This window comes from Bombus flavifrons, chromosome 12, assembly GCF_040668555.2.
Source record: "Bombus flavifrons isolate JBK064 chromosome 12, iyBomFlav1_principal, whole genome shotgun sequence".
Classification (NCBI taxonomy): Eukaryota; Metazoa; Arthropoda; class Insecta; order Hymenoptera; family Apidae; genus Bombus; species Bombus flavifrons.
The window spans coordinates 5890008-5914496 of NC_138453.1; the positions used below are offsets into that span (position 1 = coordinate 5890008).

Here is a 24489-nt window from a genome sequence, read left to right on the forward strand (position 1 = left end):
AATTTGAAATTTTTCAATTTTCCACATAGAAAGAAAATGGATGTTTCTCGTCAAACGATTTGGCTGTAGTGAAACTCACATATCGTTTCATCATGTCCGAGAACCGAGAGATTTCGTACCGGAAATTTGAAATTCTTAAGTAATGAAAGTATCGAGCGTTTAGCACGGTCACATACTGTGCGCGCCGGAAATGCATAACACAGCGTGGTGAAAACTCGATCGCACCTTCATCATATCCTGAAATTAGTAAACAGGTTGCAAGTTCCCAGAGTTGAAAGGAACAGGTTTCACCGTGATTAGAATTCTGGGACTTGGCTAATGCTTTATGTCACCTGTTTCTTCATTACGTAAACATTTTCCCACACGATGTATTTAAAAATTTCGTATCGAGAGTCTTTTGAAAACTATTCTTTTAAGGATTTTTAATTAAATATTATTCCTCCATATCAAAGATATTCAAGTCTAATGAATTAAGCTAAATCGATTTGTTTCACGTGACTGCTCGAGAACCTTTCTAAGTTACACGCGATCTGTCTGATCGAAGATTGCAGGAAGACTTCGTTGCAAGAAGACTTCGTGGCCTCGAACCAATTGCCCGTTTCTCCAACTCATACCGCGGAAATGTTCGATTTGCAGCGAAGAATTACTTTTGCTGACTCGCTTGCCGGAAACGTCGATGCCCTTATCATACCTTGTATGGAATTATTTCTTCTAAAAATCCGTGTCACGTTTGCCACGACCGGTTAATAAATATACTAGAAAGCTTCGAGACGAATTTGTATGATACATGAGCGTTTATAATTACACCGATATTCTCGTTTCCAGCGTGGCAATCGTTAAATGATACACGGTATAGATCCACGATCATTTTGCGTGGCTATACCTTATTTACCGTCGTCACTTATCGTGTACAGTTATCGTAGCTTGCACGAGCCTCGTTTTGATCGAAGATCAACAAATGAACTGTGATTTATTGATCGTCGTCGTAGTGTTAGTATTTGGAGATACCGTCGGATCCTGTAGTAGCAAACAGATGTCAGATATGTACGTGACAAAACGCGCGACTCAATAATCGTTTACGTGTGTTGTGACACGGGCAGCTCGTGCCAATGCATTGCAATGGATCTGCATTTTCAAACAGTAGTTTTGAAATTCCCTTGGCGAATAATCATAATCCTGGTTCATCGTCCCGTGTAATTCCCCGTAGCTTTTCGCAAACCCCGTAACGAATGATGCATGAAGTAACGGCACTCGAATATCGAGTTAATTAATTGCATCTTCGTTGCATACAACCGAAAGCAGCCATTCCTACGTTCTTGCTGATTTAGAAGAATTTGTAGTCGGTGCGTGTCTACGCAATTTTGCGTGCGGTTAGTGGACACGCATGCACACGAAACGCAATGGTTGACACGGCAAGATATGAGACTTTGTGCAAGCGAGGCAGTTGCGTGCACGCTGAAAAGTACTTGGTAGTAAAATTTAGACGCGGAGACGATTTTCAGTAATTGAGATTGTTTCTTGCGACGATTCGTGGATTTTTGGTTCATGGTTAACGGGACTAAATCATCGTAGCGCGTAGCGGTATATGAGGATAGCGTGCAGAGGATCATGCTTGAAAATGTGAAGAGTATTAAAATCAAGGCATTGTGCTTTAGTATTAACCTAGTGGCAATAGACTATAGATAGAAGAGTAATATAGTTCACGGAGCTTCCCGGGCAATTTTTATTTTCATCGTTACGGTTAGGTAGGCGAGAATCCGGCGGAAGTGGAAGCGATTTAGGTGTTACACTGCTGCAGTGCCGGAAATACACGGGCAAACCCTGTGGAACAAATCGAAGCTCCATTGTTCGTCGCGAAATCGCGCTTGTAAACCCGGAAGTGGGGGCTCGTTTCCGGAAGAAGGTGAAAAAATGTCTGAGAGATTACGAATCTAATGAGACAGAAAGTGATGGTACTGTTCACCTTCCTTGTTGAAACAATTCGTACAGTACCGCTTCTAATTTCTAATGGATCGTCTCCGCCGTTTAGTCACGGTTTGATTGATAATCGCAACGAGATCGAATCGTAACGGGAGAAACGAGGAAATTCGAGTTTCGCGCGTTGTCGCTGGTGTCACTCCGCTTATTAGATTCTGTCAGGAAGATATACGAGCTGTTCCACAAAAGACATTATTCGTTCCTGGCGTCGTTTCCTCTTTCATCACGATGCTTTTACGTGTAATCATACTAAAGTGGCTTCGTTACATGAAAACGCAGGAATAACGATCCGACGTGTGTTTGCGTGCAAGGGTGGAAGGTGCAACGATCGAGCCGCTCCCTTTGTAAGGCGCGGCCCTTTAAAGGGTGTGGTGTTTGCTACACGACAATGCCACGTTTGCTCCCTTATTTCTAAGCCTCGTTTTGTAAATTTGCGTTGGTACAACGTGTCCTGTTTAATAAAAAAACAAAGCATCGTTCGCAGAGCTCACGTTAATGTATGGAGATGAACAAAAGTAGCGATACAGAATAACATCTCTTGTCTGGTAATGTTCTGTATTAATTTGTAAAAATGTGATTCTTTATGAAATTTCCTTTTATAAAATATGATTTACAAGGGTTGAAAACAGTTATGATATTAATATTGATTTTAAAACAGTAGAATTTTTATTTTACTTTAATTTCGAAATTCATATTTTACGTAAAGATATTAATTAAAAATTGTACGTTTTACAAAACACGGGAATTTACAGAGAAATCTGATCAGTGCCAATACTCTTATTCATCAGTGTAAACTGTAAACTTAATTCCCATTCGCAAGACTGTTCTGTTTGGCGATATATACATATTACCAGCAGTTTATAATATTACACGTCTGAAGTACATAAATTATTTCCACGTAATACGTGTTAATTACAGTTGTATATGAACTTTGAACTTTCTACGAACTTTTCTGTTACAACTTTTTTCCAATTTGTCGAGTCTATATTTTACACTTTCCACGTGCGTCGTTCAAGGTGTTATATAGTACGAGTACATCTTGGATGAAAGCCGCGCTGTTCGCGAACGACAGGATGATGTACGTTTTGATTCTTCGGTTACGATAGATCCGCGCGGAAAGACGATTTATACTCTCGCGGCGTCTTATTGTCAGCGAATGTTTGTCAGTGGACGATCAGAATTGTTTATCCTATGACATACTCGTCGGTCTCTTAGTCATAACTTATTCGTCATATGATATTTAACGAGCTACGTATAGCGGCGTAAACGTGACGTACGTTTAAGATAAAAAGTCTTAACAATGGAACATGACCGTATGCTTCATCTTAGAATTATCAATCATATTTGTCGAACCTGAGATGCGCCTCGAATTTCTTGCTTGGTTTTAACAGGAAGTAAAGAGATTAAGTCGAATTTCTATACGCATTTATGCACTTATCAGAAAGAAAAAATGATTAAAAATAGTACTTAAAATTGAAGAAGCAAGGAAAGACTGAATGTTACTATTTACTGGTAAACATACATGTAATATATTTATTGCTATTTTTAGCGTTAATTCTTGAGTAGTGTTGGTGATTTAATTATTCCACTTTAATTTCTGTGCGATTCGACGAAATAATTTAGAGAGACAAATCAGTAGGCAGCGTATTGAAACAAATATTATTACTTAAAATAGAAAGATTTTTAGTGAAAGAAGAATTTAAGAATGCTTGATTGTATTTGTATTTAATGTAGTAGCACAAAGCAATATGTGTATTGGAACAGACACTAAAAATAATTAATGAGAGAAAGAACGCAATTCGAAGGGGTGGTTAGTCTTATTTTAGTAGCAAGGACTGTGCTAACTTCTTTTTGACGATAATAGTAATTTCGTGATCTGTCAGGGGTCTCTTCATACCATTTACACGTTCGTTGCCCCTCGTTGCCCTCTGTCAACTCTGTCTGAAGAAATCGGAAAGTTCACGAAGCGTGTAATGTAAGTCAATGGTCGGATAGAATGCAAGAGGTGTTCTATATGTGCACAACCACTCCCGAATTGCCGATCCTATAAACTCGGGATCAATTAATCTATTACGTAACGTGTATACCATTCAGAGTAAGTAATTACAAACTTTTGTCGTTAATTAAACGCGCCTGGCGTAACGCTCGAATTCCTCGTGTCACTTGTAAACATTCCGTTCGAATAGTTTCAGCGTAATCTGTTTTCTTTTATAATACATTCAAATACTTCCGCTGTGCATAATTTTTCAAAGCCATGGATTATTTCTTGACACGTTTTCAAGACAAGATGTGGTCTCAGGAACGGAAATTGGTTGTTTACTAAGTGCAGCAATATCGAGATTTAATACCTGGAATATGACTGGACTAGTTTCGCCCGTCTTGAATAACTTTTCCTTTTTCGCCTGACTTGATAGCCTAAACTGGCGAGCACTTAGGAGATTAATCGTCATTGATTAATGTATGTTCTCTGCTATCTGTAAATTTTCATTATTATCAAAAAATATATATATGTTTTAATATGAACTATGAATAAACAATCCCAGAATATAAGTAAATAAACTCAGAAATTAAAGATAGAGAAAATACAAATCAGCCTTTCATCTATTTTTCGACTTTATGATAGTCAACTATCCTATGGTACTCCAAAATTGGCACCAGTAACGATAGGCTTTCTAATTTATAATATTTCAATGTTTTATTCGTAAGATAAAATTTTAAACTGGAACTGAGAGACACTTCCTCTTTACTTTCAGAAATAACCGATACATTCGTTGAAGTGGATCTTGAAGTAATGGCGGCATCAGACAGCTTCGCGATGAAAGCAACACTCCTGGGAATGAAGAACTCATCGAAGAACTATCTCCTGAACTAGATGCCGTCGGCAAATCTTGTTATAGTGGATGCCGCGGGATATGCAATCGAGAGATATCCCGCGGTGCTTCTTTCGATCCACTTAAAATTTTTTGGGCCCCGTTACTCCGGTTTTCTTGCGCTACTTGCATCAGGAGAATGCTCGCGTAACAGACTACTCGTACTTCGTATACGAAACACTTACTCTTCCTAAGAACATCTCGTAAAAGTACTTTAATTTCTTAAACATATGTATTTTTAATTTTATATTTGGTGCAAGTTTTGGGAAATTTCCCTGTTCTCTTTGTTTCCTTATTATATCTTAAGCGTAATTATATTGAATTTAGGTATTTACAGTATTTATTGCTCGGATAAGTCATTAAAAAATTAAGTCGTTCGGAAAAACGATCCAAGGATTTTCAATGAATAGAAAAATTATCGATGGACACGATTAGTAAACAATTTTGTTTCATCATGATCTCGTCCAATTATTTCGGCGCGTGTTAAACCTTAACAAACAATATGACGTTATCGGGTTAGTGTACAGTTGCAGATGCAGAAAACAACACCCATGGGAAAGGACACGAACTCGTCGATGACCATGGGGAAAGAGTCCACTTGATGTTGGGGGTCCCTTTGAATGCATGCAGCACGGCACGGTCCCGGAAATCAGTCCCGTCACGCAGGCCGGAAACTGGACGATGCCACGTTGCTGGATTGACATTAAATCCCATCAACCATTCTCTCTGTTCAAAGCAATTACTCATTCCATGTTAACGTATTACAAATTACAAATTAAGCTTGATTTTCGTGATCCGCTTAATAGTTCATCTAATCTAAAAACGCAAATTTCTAAAAATACTCGTATAACACACTAACTATAAATCACCATTGCATATATAAGGTATATATCGTAGCATTTCTCCATTCTCAAGAATTTTTTCTCCAGTATCAAAGCTCAGAGAAGTCTCATCGATACTTCTCTCTTTCCAGATTTCTCTTCGAACTGCACGAATGAAGGATGAAATTGGTCCATCAAAATCGAATTCCACATCGACTGCATATAATATGGTGCTTTGTCGGCTCGCTTCCGCCACAGATCCCGTAGCCTGAAATTTAAAGATCCTCAGGGGTAACATTATTTTCAGGTCGTAACACTCGGTTTAAGACGATATTCGGTTTCGGTACCGACGAACAGGTTCGCCTTGCAAGGTGAGATGCGTGCTTCTCCCGTTCTTTCATTCTCTTCCACCTTCACCGTCTGACCATTTTCGTCTCCTACCTATACAACCTTGTACATTCGTCAACGTGTTCTTTCCAACAGTGTGGGTACACGTACGCGCGTGTGCAGGTGCACGATGGGCGTACGCCGTGCAGCTTGCAAAGAATTGCACACGAAGGAAGAGACTCGCCTGTGGGAAAGTAACGCAACACCATGAGAGCCAGCGACCTGGACCGCTGCTGCCAAACTCCCATAGCGGCGTATGCATGCCATAGCAGCGTGCTCGTGGTGCTGGACGTGCTTGTTGCGTGCACGAGGATAAAGTGGCTGACCACCGTGGTTCCGATATGCTCTCTGACTTCGTTCTAGCCGAGTTCCCGTCCCTGGTAAGCTTGTTCCTGCTGTATGAATTGGTAAAAACATTTTCATTCATTGAATATCGACCTCGGACTATAGTTTAGCAGAAGTACTATTAGAATCTTAATTCCTACTGATTGACAATTTCCGAATTGTAAATACATGTATGTATGTATTGCATCTTAAGAACTTGTATTTTGGTATCTTTCATTCATCTTATTTAGATTTGGGGTTATAGTTTAACATAAATAGTATAATGATGTAACATGATATGATACAAAATATTATTTCAAATTACAGCTACGATATACATATAAACATCTTTTCATGTCTCATAGGAAGGATTTTTGTTTCCTATAGTGCAATGTTCCTTCAGCCAAGACTTCTGAATTTTTCTTAGTGATTTATGAGGATTTAAACGTCTCATAAGCGATTCACGATGATTTTATTTTCTAAAATTTGGAACATTTCAAGCCTGAAAGAGATCCGAGTCATGGCACGATGACGAGCTGCATCTATGATAAATGAGCGAATCGAAAGTCGCACTCGAGTGCTCCTTTCGCATGACATACAAGTTTCAGAGTTATCTACCGATTGCAGCTGCGACGGGAGTGATCTAGTTGCCGTAGCTAATTGAATTTTCTCCTTGAGATCGTCGCGAACGAAGCCAGACAGCCGAGGGAAATGCTTCTCACAGGAGGCTCGTTGTTCGCGACAAAAGGCAAGAGTGTTGCACCAGGGAATCGCGATATCACGCGTGGCTGAGACTCCACGGCTTTCACGTTGCGATATATTTACTCGACGTTCCTCTACTTAAGGGTTGAGATGTCTATAAAATCCTTCTGATGGTACCGACAGTGGTATCAGAATGTTTTACGCTCTTCACGGGTCTTCGACCTCTAACGTGAAAAAAACACAATTATAATAGGAAGAGAGTGTTGTCAATTGCTCATAATTTATTTAATCTACCTATAAATCATAGAATTACTTGGTAAATGGTTGAGTAGTCTATTAACTATAGCTTCAAATTTGATAAATAGAGACTATCAGTTTCAAAATTCTTATTCAGATATTTTTAATATCTGTATAACCATATCATATCTACTTTAAATATTATAACTCGACCACCCCATAGAACATCCCTTGCAAGGTAAAATCCACGCAGGTATAATGATACGCTTCCTATTCGTCTTTTCTACGTTTCAACATGCAACCTGCACCCTACCCAAGGACCAATCGGTTCCGCTCATGTTGATTCTTTTCGCAGTCTTTGTGAACGAGTGAAGTGGCACTCACGAACAAACGTGTGAAGCATTTTCACCTGTTCAAAGGCGATACTTGCGGAATCCGTAGGATCTCAGACGAAAGAGAAGCTCCGCGTTACGTCGCGAGAGAAATCAGTAAAAAGATTATCACTGGTAAGAAGGAAATTGCCCTAGTCGTTTCCGGAATGAAAGCAAACGCATAACTTTCTTTCGTCTTCTGCTCGAGGGATCGCGTTTATTCAATTTAGATCGTATCTAGAACACTGGAAAATGAAATGTTTTTCAATCGAGTCTTAATCTAGGAAATAATCATAGGTTTTTCATAAATGTAGACATTTCTGTCTAAGCAACAGATATTTTCGTAGTTGTACTCCTACGTGAAGAACAATCGTTTTTCCTCGAAGAAATTAAGACGAAATTTTTTCCCTCGGTGTATAATCAACACCCATACATTCATGGATTTTATGTGATTACGTAGGAAGCACTACTTCTCGTCTTTATGTAATTCTTTCTCTGTTTCGTCAATATAGGCACCGTCGCATGACTAAAATATCGCCTTCTATAAAGGGAAGACGAAACTTCTGTATCGAAGATAACTCGTTGTCATGGTCGATTTAACTTGCGAGTCGCGAGTATCGCGTAGGAGTTTATCAGAAAGCAGCCTCTTACCAACGTTCTACATTTTCTCTAAAAGAAGATTGCCTTAAAAAGTTCACTTATCAACAATTATAATAGAACCGCATATTTAATATTATCGACATTATTAAACATCTCCTTGCATTACTTTCTTCCGAAAGGCTCGTTTAGAATTCATGACGTTCTTTGAAAAAATCTGATAATAACTTCGTATAGTCGTGATTTACTATCGGTTTATACTTTCTGAATTTTCTGTACGTGAAACAACGAAGACGAGATGACTGGGCGTGTGTATTCGCGGTAACCATTAGCAGCTAGACTGCATTTTTTCAGAATCTCGAAAGTCGCGCGTGACGTCCATTAGTAGGTAGAACTTGTTCCAAAGACATTTGTAATTTACTTTCTTAGGAAGCTACTTGACGCGTTTACGGAATTTCAATCATCATTTAAGGCGTCACATGTCACGGCTTGAATTACTTCTCACCCTATGATCGTCTCAGTAATAAATTGGAAACACCTTGTACCCACGTACTCCCAAACCTATACGAAATATAAAATACTATACCCTTCCCTTTTATTACGTCGATATTCAAATTTCATCACGTATGTTGTTCCTTATAATAAACATGCTCGTTAGACCGACAGAAAGAAAGAATAGCTTACAAATTAGAAATCTTGTTGTACAATTTTATTTATTTCAATACAATTTTCATTTAAAAATCAACTTATTAATCTTTAGCAGATTTAGTGTACTTTCTGAATTGAATTTTAGTAGAATTAAGTTGAATTTTAATAAGGTCTTTTTGATCTTTTCTTACACAATGAATTTTTTTATAACTTTGTTAAAACTTTATAGAATCATAATTATTGACAGACAATGGGATTCGTATATATTTTTGTGAATACAACTAAGCAGTTAAAACCTACGTAGAGATTTGTTTTATCTAGGTATTAAATATATCATAACGAGTACTATACTTTAGATATTTTACATATTTTTGGATACTATCTGCATTCTGTGAATTTTTTCCCTTTTTCCCGCAGAGTCGTGTGGACCCAATTACCAACGTAAATTTTTACAAACATAATAGAAGAGTTACATTTGCTTCTATATGATTCAAATTTATTTCGCATCAACTCACTCCTTTTTTAATATATGCACCCCAAAAGTGATGATGGTGAAGGATCAGTGAAACAAGACGAAAGCAAAGAAGGAATTAAACCCCGGACATCCTTCTGGCTTACAAACGAACGCCTACTCGTTGCTGAAAAGTTGCAAGCTTCGAGAGAAACAGAGATAGGATAAAAAGAGAGAGCAAATACTCTTCGTGGACATACGACCGTACGGTAACGAGATTCACGCCCCCGCACCAACACAGCGATAGAAAGTCGCGCGCATAGAACGTTCGGCGAGTCTCGTGCACTCGCTGGAAGGTCGTTTTCTTTCCTCTACGCCTCGTAGGCTTACTACGCCGACTTTACACGACGCGACTGCTCACGCGTCCCTTTCAGTCGTAGCGCAGCGCTCGTGGCGTGTGGAACGTCGTACAGACGGGTGATTTCAACGCTGGACGAGGCGTCTCGTTCTTTGCTCGTTCAAGCATCGCGCGACGCGTCTCTTATTCTTATATTAAATCCGTCAAAATCATTAAAGGATTAAAAACATAAGTAAGAATAATAATTCGTGTTATAGTGAATCATCGAGATAATTACGTGGATTCGAGGAAGGAGAAGCTTGTTCCACGAGGATTCGTCGAGTGACTGTATTTTTGGAAGATTTCCAACAACAGAAACTGGAAGATTTAGATAGGGACTGTCTAGATAATGTGTTATTAATCGTTGAACAATATTTGGGAGTAATTTGTTCAACAGTGTCGTAAGGTGTAATTATCATCGGATGCACTCAATGCCACTTGTTCGCCAAGTGTAAACATGATTCCCGCGCATTGACGTATGCACCGGACTGCGAGTGCGGGTTGCACTCAGCTGTGATTTGGTAAAAAGTAAGTATCCATGTAAATATTCATGACTGTATCGCGTGATAACGTTATCGATACCGTCTGTCCTTCTCCGTAACACGTGACATTTGAATGAACATATCCCTCGTGTGTGTGTGTGTATATATATATATCAGCTTCGCGGCACGCTTTTAATTAAAAGGAAATAATTAATACGGCTGATTTTGTAATATATTTAATTCAATAGATACGAATGGTCTTCCATACATGGCCCGAAGTATCGAGCGTCGATGTTTAGAATGGCTGTTTATTATTAATGAGAAAAATACAGTTAACGCTGTGAGAATGGTTACCAGTTTTTTCTTACGCTACCTTGTTATGAAAACATTTAACAATCGGACCACGTACAGCTACCTCTTGGATGCGCATCGTACTTCTCGCGAATGTTTAAGCTTTTCGAACTTCTGGCACGCAGCTGCGTCGCCCCTTAAGCTGTTTATGTGACATTCAAGGGCTTTCCTTCTTTTGTCTGTCTCTCGTTGCCCGACGAAATTACGTCGATGCTAGTTTTTTTCCTAGTAACATGTACCAGGCACAGCTTGGTAATCATCTACAGTCTCGTCGATAATTATCAAACGTCCTTCACTACGGTTGTTTCCCCTTTTCGTAGCCTTGAAGAGAGAGGCCGAAGAAGCTATCAGCTACATTAACTTTTTATCCTAAATAGATGTCACGTATACATTACCCTATCTTAAGTAGCACCAAAGATAGCATAAAATTAGATCAACCTGTTTTTAGGATTCTTGTTAATCCTCGCTTCTAACCGACCCGTAAACTAGTTTCCTCTCCGTTATTGGATTAATTATCACAATGAAAGGCACAATTAAATGATACAACAATAAGCATTACAATGTACAATTGGAAATTGCTTCTTGGAATATTATTTGAATGAAATTATTCAATTTTACATGTTGAAAGGAGATTCAAATTCAAACGCATAGTTAAATCAGCATTTAATTTCATCTGAGTGATACTTAATGTTATTGGATGTAATTGAACTGCAGGATCCAGTCAATAGATTATTAGACTAAATCGCTAGATGCAATTGATCAATTATGTTTTCTGAAAATTCCTCAGTTTGTTTCTTAAGTTCAATCAGTCTTCTTTTCTTCAATTTATTTTCTAATCTTTTATGAATCTGATTTCTGGTATTTCTTAAGAACAGAGTATATTGATTTATATTTAATTTTACATATCCGAAATAATTCACTTTTCACAGTTAAACATTTCTAGACTTCGTCTCGATAAAGTCTATCAGTTGTTTGGCTTCTAAATATGTAGTTCGATCAACAGTTTCATATTTTGTGCAAAACTAAAGGAAACAACCTAATTTCGATTTCAGGTGAGATCAAAGAGGGATGCTGAAGCACGTGTCAGTCTCGCCGTGGCGAGGGCGAGCAGATAGCGTGAGCCTGGCTTCGAGCGGGGGTGCGAGTAGCTGCGGAAGCGGAAGTCCTACCCCTGGACACACACCACCGCCATCAAGGGCATCTTCGTGCGCTTCGCTTGCGCCCTTAACCGCCCTTTCGAGCTTTTCTCCCGCCGACGCAACTCCACAGCAGGTAAGTCCATCAAATTACATACAACTCTTCCCTTTTCACACCGATCTCGATTGTCCCGATCAAAATAAGGTTGATCGAACCTTTTGTTCGTAATCAAATGAGGATTAAATCGAACAAAAGACCATGCTAGATGAAAAAAGTCGCGCATAAAGCAAAAAGAAAGGTCGAACGCGCCGCGGGAGGGTACAAAAAAGCAATGACGTGGTTGCTTAATGAAGCAAACGAGGAGAACAAAACGTTATCCATGACAGGCGTTAAAACGGTTTCATGAAAACGAGAACAAAACGATTCCCTGCACTTATTAACAGCTGGACCACGTGTGTCCTTGTCCGTTCGCGCTAATGGGATTCATCGGCGGTACGTGTGTTTAATCCACGATTATTTCTGACGTAGTCATGCGCTTGATTACTATCCCGCCAAAAATAGTCGCGTTTATTTTCGATTGAGTAAACAGCATTCGTGATAAAATTATCAATTGATTGAAATTATCAGTTATATTCAAAATTATTACGCCATACAAAATTTCCATTGCGTTAATCGATTCAAGAGATTCCAGGATATTTCATTGGTTTTATTTGAACGTTGACAGAAGTCAGGTTTGAGATGAGGGTGAATTTCTCACGAACCGAATGTCCCCAAGTTCGTCAAGCAGCAACTGCACGCAGCTCGGTTTCGCATCCCTTTTTGCACGAACAGAAACATGACTCTCCGGAGGCCCTTGATCCCAGCAAGATGCTTAGGGTAGCCAGTTTAGTCCAACATCTGCGAGGAAATGGAAGACACAACTCAAACCATTTGAATATTCAAATAAAATTTCTAGCGAATATACTGGTAGTTTCTTCGTGGCGTGTAGTGTAAAATTTCGATCGAGCCAGGTTAATTGGCATTAAAAGTCGATTACTCGCATACCTCGCATATCATCGTCAATATCGCCGGTATCGTTAGTGTCGACCGGCTCAGTCAATAAAAATTAGGGTCATCGCATTTAATACAATGCGAACTTTGCATTATTGCCGGTCAACACCCCAGTTTCTCTAGATATTAACTACACGATTGTTGAATACATAGGTACATTGCAGAGTTTTCATTGTATTTGCGTTTGCCTGTCCCGTTTCACACGAGGCTGCGCCAAAGGTCGTTACAAAACAGCTGGATTCTTCCGTTAACTTCTTCAAGAAACCAACTGTGTATGAGCATCCTGGTCACTGATTTGTGAATATTTTTATGGTGGGTTAGTCATCTCAAATTTCACGAATCCAGTTCTGTTCTTTCAGGAGAAACCATTAACGCCCCCGATTTATATCTCCAATTCTTTGTTTTTCACTTCCTCTATTAAACTTCTACGAGAGTAAACAATTTTTTTCGCCAAATTTCTTAATTACCTAAATATGTTGATTAAATCTTAATTTTGTACTAATTTTTTACTAAATTTTAATTTTTGACTTTCGTATAGTTCAGTTAACAGTTTTGTGTCTCTAGCGAGAATAAACAAATTCGTTAATGAAAGTTTCACGAACTCGTAGAAAACCTGTCATCGTTTTCTTTTTTTTCAAAGAAAGAAGATATATATCACCCTTAAGGTTGAAGTTTTTTTTCTTTCGGTGCCTTCCGATGGGCGAAGTTCATCTTCGTCGTACGTCCCGCAGTTTTTGTTCATGGAACCAGGAATTCTCTGTGAGAACCCCGCATGCCAAGGCGTCGCACATTGCGGCCAACTCACAATGTGAAGTGAAAAACTATACATACCGCCGTAACCCTGATGGATCCACTTAATCGCACTTGCTCCCTGCCTACCGACCTTCGTTCCTTAGTAGGTTGCCAGGAATGAACCGGAGAAACGACTATGTTACGAACAATCAGCTTGTTGCGACTTGCGACATGAAAAACTTTGAAAAGTAGGAACTTTCTCTCCGAACGAAGTAATCCAGAAGATACAAAAGATGTTACAAAATATTTAATTCATAATTAACCACAAGAATTTTCTAAATAATTTAACAGCAAAGGAGATCAAGATTTTTTCCTTAGTGAAACTCCTAATCTTTTTAAATTCAATTTTCTCATTCCTCATATAAAAGTGATTTAAAAAATTTGCAGGGAAAGTTCTCTGAAAGATAGCGTGAAGCTAAATTTGGTAAGAAATGATATGGCTAAGAGCGATGGAATGTTCCTCAATAGAAAACGAAAAATAAATAGCGTGCTCCATTTTGGATATAGAATAACAGTCCGAAAAGTCGGCGCCGTATGGATTACAGCGTAATCGCTGGTGGTAGCTTGTCACGACAGCAAACTATTCTGTCTCTCTGATAGAAGTTGTACTTTGATACGCGTTCGACTGCAATTTGTTTTCGTTGAATCATGTTTATGTCATTTGACACAAATAGGGATTTTTTGTACTTCTCTTTTTATGATCATTTGTATTTTACAGTAGCTCTTTTTTTATATTTTTGTAAAAGTTAATGTGTTAGAGTCCTATTTTAATTTCCATGCAGCGCGACCAGACATATTATCGTGCTTGCGATAAGATAAAGAACCCGCGGAAGCACCACGATCTTACTATTCCCTTGCTGGTCGAGAAAAAGTCTGGAAACCGGTATGAAATAAAATGTATTCTGGTCAAAGCTTTCTTTTTTCTCCGTGTTAACTAACTGTAGGAAGATCAACAACGATACTATTGCGGCTTTCAGAATACCACACAATTTTACGTAACTGGGACGAAAAGTGAAAAATCGTCACTCGCGTCCAATGATCTTGATAATGTCAATGTCTTCTCGTAGACATTCCATTACCATATTAAATGGTATCATTACACACCACGAGCACGTAAAACCACTAACATTTGCATTTATTCAAACAAAAATTTGTTGCTTCTGTTATCTCTTCAATTTTTGTATGTTAAATCATCTCTAATCTATTTATTCCGTTAGTTTATGACGATTCGATATATTATTCGTTTTACTATTAATGGAATACATCGTTAGATACTTCGAAACAAATTACTATACTCTATTACACACATTTACGAGATAATGGAACAATTTTGCTTTTTCTTAGAACACTAATTCTGATTACCATACTTACTTCTTTTTTTGTATTACATGTTCGTTTTACATAAATTTTCCACGATATCCTTCGTGTAAACTGTCGGTTATAGATATTAGAACATCTGCACAATATATAGAGAAATTAGCAAATATTACTGAAAAATTATACATTTTCTTTTCCAATGTTCTAATTTTGGATCAAATAGGATAATCGAATGACTTGCAATTTGCCAAATTTATCTTTATTTATCGATCAAATTAATCAAATTTTATTTGTCGAATTTATTTAAAACTGTTTCTACTATGCAGAAGAATTTGTTAATACTAATAACTTGCAATTTGTCACATGTAAAATTTCACTAAAAATATTAAATATTTGCTTGTACAAGAGTCGAATTAAAAACCGCAAGATTCACGTAAAGGAAATTCGATGCTGCAGAATCTGGATCATCTCAATGATCGTTGATCGATCATCCTACCGCTATACGCACGAAATCACGTTCCATGTACCTTCTCATTCCATCTCTGGATGCCGGACTTGTCTCGCGTTCTCGGACCTCGCAACATCCGGCGCGGCGGCCCGTAGTTCCGGCTTTCTTGTCTACGTGTATCTTTTATTTGAACCGGTCTTGATAAAACGTACTACCCGTTGTTCCATCAGAATGTTCGGCTTTTATCTCTCGATCGATCGACCTTCACTCTTGTGACGGTTTACTCTTACAACTTCTGTCTGCATAATTTTGCTACGTTACAATGGCCCTTGTCATGAAACCAATATGCTAGAAGAGACTTCATAATAGCTTTTTTTCTTTTGGTTGCAGAAGGTCAATGGAGATGCTTAACCCTTTCATTGTTACAGGTGGCTATAATTTTCCATTATAAGATTATGTCCATTATGAGTTTTGACATTTCAAGAATGGTTGTACGCATACGTTCACCTTTCGCTATTGAATTTTTATTAGGTTTCAATGTGAAGTATTATTTACCATCAGACACATTAATCATCTCATTAATTTACTGCAATTTGATTTTTATTCAGTTGTATTAAAACTATAGTTCAGTATAGTTGTTTAGAAAAATGGAAATGTAGCAACGTTTCCTTATAAAGAAGTAAAATTTGTACAACCTTTGGTATACAGGGTGGTTGGTAACTAGTGGTACAAGCGGAAAGGGAGTGATTCTACGCGAAAAAAGAAGTCGAAAATATAGAATAAAAATTTTTTGTTTGAGGCTTTGTCTTCGAGAAAATCGACTTTGAATTTTCGCTCAGTATGCGTGCGGTACGTTATAATGGATCTCTCTGTAGATCGTTGTCTCGATGGAAAAATTAAAAAAAAAAAAAATTTTTTTTAAATTTTTATTCTATATTTTCGACTTCTTTTTTCGCGTAGAATCACTCCCTTTCCGCTTGTACCACCAGTTACCAACCACCCTGTATAAAGTAGGATCATAAACATTCATTACGAGATATTTATAGTTTTATTAAAATCATGATTTAGTTTAGTTTCTTGGAACTACAGAAATGTAGTATTATTGTATAATACTATAATATAATAATGGGTTAGTAGTAGTATATCAAGGATGTCAATCATTATCCCAATCTTCTGAAATTAGATTTCTATTCACTTCAATCCAATGCAGAGTTTCAAAAATATAAAAATATTTTTTCACACCATTCAGTATAAATTAATTTCACTTTCATCATTAGAACAGAAGTTAGCTGTCTTAACGAATTTCTTAGCACTTCTCGACACGTAACAGCATTGTCTCCGAAACAATATTAGAATAGTCCTTGCGCAACCAGATTTCCAAGCGGCGGACAATAAGAAAAGAACAAGTTTGTGAACGAACCAGGAAAGTCCGTGCTGCAAGCCGTGGTATTTTCGCTTCCTGCTCCGATTCCGTCATCGACGGCTCACGAAACCTGGGGGCACAATCGTAATAAATTATTGGCCGCATTAATTATCATGCGTTGGTGCACCCGCATGACGGCGACACGGTAAACCAGAATTTCAAAAGGAAATCTCTTCGTATTTTTAGCTTGAAGAACTTTTTTCTTTTTTATGGAGCCTGTAGAAAGAGTCAGAATACCCCATAATCAGGATACAAACGATCCAGGGTTTCTTGACCGGTTTCAAGGATGCTTCTCCTATAAAACGCACCACATAATCGTCAGAGTTATGTCTGCTATGGAGGCATCTCTTTTATATATCCTCTACGGGCAGAACGTGGCTCGAATTCACACGATTAGGCTACGAAACTGGAGTTATAGTATACTCAGTATACTAAGAGGGGTTGCTCCACGTTTTACGGTATCCGTTGATTTATTATCATGCTAATGACTTTATGGAACGCTGCCTGTTATATAACAGTATTAAGTGGCGCTTTCCAACGACGAGGGAATGCCATTACGTCACGGTGTAGCGCGAAGGAAACCGTAATTGGTGCACCGATAGATTCTTATTAGGTATTATTGTACAATAAATAGAAGATTTTATCTTTATCGATCAACCCTTTAGATGTAATTTTGGAAGCATTCGACAGATATTTAGAGGGTTATTTAAAGAACGCACGAGCCACGAGAACATTCTGTTCTTCTTCTGTCCCTTCGCTGATAATTATAGGTTATTATCCGCTTCTGTTCTCTCGTAAGAGGAACGACTCGCGAGATGAACTCTTCTTCGTGGAGCGCATCGGGGACATGAGATTTTTAAGCGAGTGCTGCCTCTTAAGTAAACACGCGTGGACCTAACAAAAACATCGTTGACATGTGTGACGTGAAAAATATCGAGGCTAACATCTCTTCCAGTGTTTTATGACTGGATTAAAACTCACTTACGCCAGTTTTTACCTCTGTCAGATATCTATTTGGTCGTTTTGCTTATTTTCATAGCGAGATCTTTTAAGAAACCAGATGTATACTCGCGAGATTCGGCAAAACTGTGGATCGTACGTCGTTGACAGAACAAATCCAGAGATAATTTGGAACAGGAAAAGGTTTGAGCGATTAGATACCGGAATTCTTGTGTAATCGCGGTTCATCTTTCTCATACACGCGTTTTCTTATGATAAAGTTCAGTTCTCATTCGCAGTTAGCAAGTAAGAAAGAGCGAGACTTCCGTCATCTTACAATAAATACCGAGAATCGGTGATTCGGCTTCCGTTGTGATAACAAGTTAGCGGCTATCGATCATCGAATATAAATAACACCGTTTCTCTTTCCATTTATCTGCAGTTTCAGACTCCCGGTGTTGCCCTTATCTGTGCCGTTCACCCGTTTTTCCCAGAACCGCTCGTGTATCGGCAGAAAGAAAAAAATCTGAAGATTGGCGCCAGAAGAATTACATGGCTGATCTTTAAGAAGCTCGTGGTTCGTTCTAATTTGAATGCGTATCCTAGGATTTTAGAAATACCGCGTTTCTTCAATATTGTTATGATTAGCGCCTAATATAGTCGAAGAAAAATAGAAAATTCAGTTAGAAGATTTATAAACAAAGAAACGTTCTAAAATTATAATTCAAGTGATATTATTAACAATGCCATTTCTTATTTCGATAAAGAATTGATCTTAGGGGTGAAAACGTCATTTTAAAGAAATCATACAATGTACCTATTGAAAAGAAGTTAAATTCGAAGTTTTATGGCTTTTCATGCTCTACAATGTGGTTGTTTAGAATTTTCCACAGATACTATCTTTCTCAAATCTTCAAGAGCGTATCTTTCTACATTAACGACCCTTAGTTTATTGAAATTTCATTGCGAATGGAGAGGAAATTATTTTCATTACCGATCTAATATTAATTACAGTAGCATTGAAAGGAACACTCGTCTACTAAAAGTCCTTGTAAGGACCATCGTGGGCGGACATTTGGCATTCAGATCACGGAAACATTGGTTTATTAGCGTAAACCGATCCGGTCGTTACATCGTTCTCGGCGATTAATCGTCACGGTTGATTCTGTCTTTTTAGCTCCTTTCAATGCCAGAGTGCGAATTCGGAATTGAAACCGTGTCCGTTATTATCTCCGTGCATAGTCACATCCGCGATTTAACGTTTCAGCCGATCGTCCAGCCGGAATTCGTTGCTTAACGTGAGTGACAATCGTCGATTATGTAACTTCGTGTGACGCACGTACACGTTTCAAGTACGTTTCTCGACAATTTTCACGGGGCGGATTCTTCGCACGAACGATGACGAGAATGATTAAGGGTTAGTGGAGACGATGTGACGTCGGGTCTTTACGACGTCGTAGCAGTGATGCTGTACTACATATTTGATAGTATTATATCTCCAAATGTGGGACCTGTGCATCACTATGTAATAATATGCATATAATAGAATTCCATTTATTTATTTTAAAAGGAAAAGAGTTCATATAACAAGTTGTTTGGAATACAAAACCATAGGTTTCGAGAAATTTTATATTAAAACTACATATACTGAAGCTGCTGGTAATATTATGGAAATTTTCTGAGTATAAAAGGTTAACATCTATGGGAATCGAAAAGATAAAAACGATTTCACTATATTTTATTGTGTCATTTAAACATAAAATTAGAAATTCACAGATCGTCTTTGCTATCTATGACTTCTCATTTGTATAATATGAATTTGCGTAGAAAATGACTCTATTGGCACCATCCAAAGTTTCGTACAATACATCGCGTTTTACTGTAAATCTATCACATCGTACAAGCTCATCGTTTTAAAGACCTAGTGACATTGCATCGCTCCTTTGTCCCAGACTAAATAGTCACAGAGCTATCGATCGTTACGCAAATAAGAAACTTTGATTACGAGCACAAAGCCGGCGCGACGTACGGCTTGATCAAGGCTCGTAGCCCATTCATGAGCATCGTCGCACGAATTCTTTAAGCATGAATGTTGTCTGGGATTGGTCACAAGCTACCGGTGAAAGCACTCGCAGCTGGCTACTCACACACGTGACCGCGAACGAGTACGCGAAACTACCTACTCTCGAGTAATACTAAGAGTCGTAGTGTGGCCTGTGACGCATGACAGGCAATTAGAGTACCATTTTTCATGTTTATTGCATCGTATCGTGCTTAATCATCATATTACTCCGTAGCATATTAGTCTCTATGAAATGAAATATTATTCTCTTTAATTTTACAGAAAATCAAATGGGAAATAGGAATTGTATAAGAAGTATTTTGTAACTTGTTAAATGCTCTAAATAGAAACATTAGCGTATCACGTCCCACTTTCCTTGAAAGTGAAAAAATAAACCGTTTTCTACGATTTCTTGCGAAATAGCTATAGTATGCATAAGGTATTACCCGGATAAGTGTTACTATATAGCGGATCCTGGGATTTGCTTACAACTACGCACTGTTCACACCGTGAGCACGTGCTAACTAGCTGATAGTTGGCTTGTCATATACTCTCGTCGTTACAAAGGCGCCAAAAGGTCTTGTGTCACCAGGAATTCGCGGTATTATATGGGAGACAATCGTGTCGACGTGTAGGTCGTGTGCTGCATTCTACGAATTCACTTATACGGTGTCCTTGATTCTTTCAGCCTGGTGACAGGTACGAGTATCACACATCTTGTTCGTTTATTAAGTTACAACATATGAAATTTCCGATTTTCTATGGTTCATACTTTATTGAATCTTGGAAGAGGTAGAGAACAAGTATATAGAGACTCGTCGAACATTTGAACCTGTTATTAAATTACAATATATGAAGTTTCCCATTTCTTACGAGTCACGTCTACTTCATCAATCCTTTAAATATGAATACATTTTCATAAATTATTTCCTTCAGACGCGAAAAAATGACAAAGCTAATGAATTAATCAATACGCGAACCTCGTATCTCAAATTTGATTGAAATCGTCTATTGACCATAGCCATATAAGTAAATCCATAACATAAGAGTTAAATCTTTGAAAAGATCCTTATATAATATGTATTATATTAAAGAATTATCTGAAAGTTAGATGCTATGTAAAATAATTTAAAAAGATGAACATTTTTGTCAAGAGAAAATGTTTAGGAAGTCGCTATGATAAAATTGTATATCTCGCCTTTCTGATTTCCTGATATTCTTTTTGCCAACATTATATAAACATCTTGATCCCAGTGCCACTAGGAATTTCTCATTTTATAATTCCCATGAGATACTTTCGAATTTTCTTACGCAACACAGACTATGCGAATTGAATTCCCGTGTACCCTTATTGAAAACCCTTTCTTTGATCTGTCATCGATCGACATCTGGCTGAATTGAAAGCGACAATTGCGGTTCGAGCCTTCAGTGCAGATGGTCGCGCTTCGCGTTTCTACAAACGCCGAACACAATCACGATTGCGACACTTAACATTCTTCTCGGTTTCGCTATCCACGGCCTTTCTTTATGGGGCTCGAATAATGATACCTTCGGTGGCTGGCACAATGCTGAAAGTGAAGGAAAAAGGTGGGCTCACGTAGAAGTCTCCGATCAAACTTACACGTGCATCAGCGTGAAAAATATATATATTTTCGTGTTACTCTTTGAATTCCCTCTTTTCATGATACCTGTAACTTAGGAGAGCTTGTTTGGACTTCTAACAGGGACATTTAGACTTAATATGGGAGCAATAGACATTTGCATTAGTGGTGGGCGTTACAGTTCTAATTTCAAAGCGATTCGAGGATTTTTAACACAATGAAAATTGGAATCAATCGAATCAATGGTTTTACAGCGAGAAATGTTAACAAATAAAGATATAATATTATGTAACATAATAAATATAATGTAATGTGCCTTTCGCCATTCGAGGGTTCAAACTGTGGAAAATGTAGATAAATTTTGAATTCTAAATCTTTAGAATCGATTAAATAATAACGCCAATCGCGAAACTTCATGGTGTAGAGTGATAATGAATTTACATATCGACTCTGATCATCCCAACATAATGAAAGTAACAAGGTAAATTATTTCTTCTCGTGGAGAAAGGTACGAAAAGATTCAATAGAAACGTAAAGATTGATAAAAGCGGTCATTCGTGATTACTATACTCCATCTATATACAATTTGGCATTACTAACATACAATGGCTGTCTTTCAGTAGGACGACCAAGGGATCCGTCACACATTTTTCTTACGATATCTCGAACGAAACGATTTTTCCTAAAAAGGAATGATTTCATATGAAGTAATTACTAATACGGTTTCTAATCATTTCTATGAGTCAGTATCAGAGCAAGCAATAGTCATACATACGTCTAGAGCCTAGAATATACTATGGAACCTGTTTGCCGGTTTTATTTTTCCGGTGCTAGATGCGAGATAAAAATTTCGACGCGGTGAGTTTCGTGTTACTCGCTCGACCGCAAGAATTAATCATCTCGTCTTCCCGTACGACGTATATACAATTCTTCTTTTCGTCGCCGCTACCCGATGCACACGCTCTTGTTAGCTTCTTCTCGGTACGTTTCGAGTTCGCTGAAAACCGTGTACACAAGAGAGGAACCACAAGAGTATACGATTCCTCGAATCAATGGGTAATTCGATGGTGTTACGTGCACGTAATTTCAGTAAGCTTCCATCGCAACCTCACGAACACGCCTTTCACTCTTTCGATATTACGACTCGCGATAATCGTATCTATCAACGGGCCTTCTATTTGCGTAGACTTTTCTATCTTGTCATTCAAGTTCCCCCTCGGCAGACGTTCCTATTAATCGCGATTCATACTCTGGCGACGCTCGATCGGTCAATAAATTTTCATTAATTATCAGAGGTCAGAGCGCGCAATAATGCCAGAGCTCTCGATGATCGGTTCTCGTTCGATGATATTCGCCGTAGTGTAACCACCGGCACAGATCTTCCTTCATCATTGGGAAATAGTAATGGGACGAGACTCGAGATCGCGACTCGAGTCGACCATCTGGCACACAGTGCTCCCATTCACTCTTTCTTTCGTGAATCTCCTCCCTCGTGCTCCTCCCTGTTGTCGTAACGTGTTCCTCTATCCCGCTCTTTATCCCTTTTAACCGCCTTTGTGCTCTGTTCATAGAAGTCTCCCGTTTTATATCTTCGTGTGATATCAACCGGGGCCTCGTGAACGTTTGCCTGATAATCGTGTGTTTGCCTTATGGCGCGCCACATCACTGAATTGTTGCTGCGAGAGCAAAGTCCCGCCTCGTTTTCGTGAAGCAGTTTAGGATTTGTAGTTTAGCGAAGATAAGATTCAAAGGACGTTTACTTTCATTCTAAATTGTGTCCATTATTTCTGTTATGAAATTTTAATCACTACATGTAACGTATGGATATAGAAGTACTAGGTACTTACGTCCGGACTGCGGATGTTTATGGATGGTGTGCAAAGACCGAAAAATAATGGCTCATAGGAAATTATTATGGAACAACGTAAATTCACGTGACCTGTTTTTCAACCGTTAAGAACACTTTCCATTGACTAAATGTACTTTCGACAGACTCCTGCGTCATCCTATCTTCATGCTACTAACCCAAATTTTAACTTAAGTCCCAAAGTAGCACTCTCTTATAATCTTAAAATATTTCCTTAGTAAAATATTAACTTAGTCCGATACTTGGTGCAATCATTGTCCAAAGTTTGTTTCAATACAAGTTTCACGAGTTTATATGTAAACTGTGGATTTGTTTGCATTTACGAGAAATTTAAACTAAAAATATACAGAATACGCATAGTATATATGAAAATACAAAGTCCTTGTTATATTATAACATTTACAGAGTAAAATAAATCTTAGTTTAACTTCTGTTTCATTGATTGTATTTAGAAAAATCTGTATTTCCATAAACATCCGCAGTCCAATTCTATGCGACATACGAGGAAAATCCTGATTCTACCGAATGACTGGATCAAGGCAAGACACAATGAGTCTCATCTGCGATTACAGTATAATTAATCTATTACAAAACGTGCTAATCGCTGATGTACAAATGTGAACCATTGTAATAAAGGGATGAGAGGGGCGGGAACCGCATCAATGAGTCGGATAGGATGCTAGTCATCGATACAGGCTGCTGTATACTCGAAAGCTAACCGGATGGGAAGCGTGCAAGGGTTCGAAACAGCCGGAAGTGTGGACACGATGATGATATTCGTGGTCCTGAGCCGGACGGAAGAGAAACACTTTCTCTGTAATTTGCTTTATTTTTTGACACTATTGAAAACAGGAAAACCTTTCATTTTCGAATGTATTATATTCGAAGCGATCAAAAATGTAATTCAACGCATTCGCTGTTATTGATGCATATGGCGCTTCTGTTGAATTATTTAAGTCATACTGCGGATGCAACTGTTGCATTTTAATTTCTATGTGTTTCGACAGACAGACGAAATAGTAGTAATAGTAGTTGCAACAAATATTATTTCTTATAACAAAGATACTTTTAGTAATAGAAAGCGTGATTCAAGGCTGACTAGTATTTTAATAGCGTCGTACGTACTAATGCTGATAAAACATGTGTAATTAGTCACTGTACAAAACTTCCTACGATTTATATGCGATTAAACTTTCTTTAAGAAAGCATAGGCTTTGATATACAAGAGTAGACAGATT

The 24489-nt window shown here is 38.1% G+C and overlaps 1 protein-coding gene and 1 long non-coding RNA gene across 4 annotated transcripts in view; one reads left to right on the forward strand and one right to left on the reverse strand.

Moving 5' to 3' along the window:
• LOC138185566 (uncharacterized) overlaps positions 1-16295 on the reverse strand; it is a 29084-nt gene extending 12789 nt beyond the window's left edge. The window contains exon 1 of the long non-coding RNA XR_011174658.1: positions 16052-16295. This is a non-coding gene — a long non-coding RNA (uncharacterized LOC138185566). The remainder of the gene's footprint in view (positions 1-16051) is intronic.
• Positions 1-24489, forward strand: part of rau (RA domain-containing protein rau) — a 50692-nt gene that overhangs the window by 4999 nt on the left and 21204 nt on the right. Inside the window, exons 2-5 of one of the 3 annotated variants that reach the window (XM_069124600.1) lie at positions 4731-5731; positions 5821-6039; positions 6152-6435; positions 11668-11887. In XM_069124600.1, the coding sequence (XP_068980701.1) occupies positions 11684-11887 (204 nt within the window). In that variant the 5' untranslated portion in view covers positions 4731-5731; positions 5821-6039; positions 6152-6435; positions 11668-11683. Of the gene's footprint in view, positions 1-4730; positions 6040-6151; positions 6436-9785; positions 10311-11667; positions 11888-24489 lie in introns of those variants that run through there. The other 2 variants (XM_069124599.1, XM_069124598.1) reach the window with 2 other exon arrangements.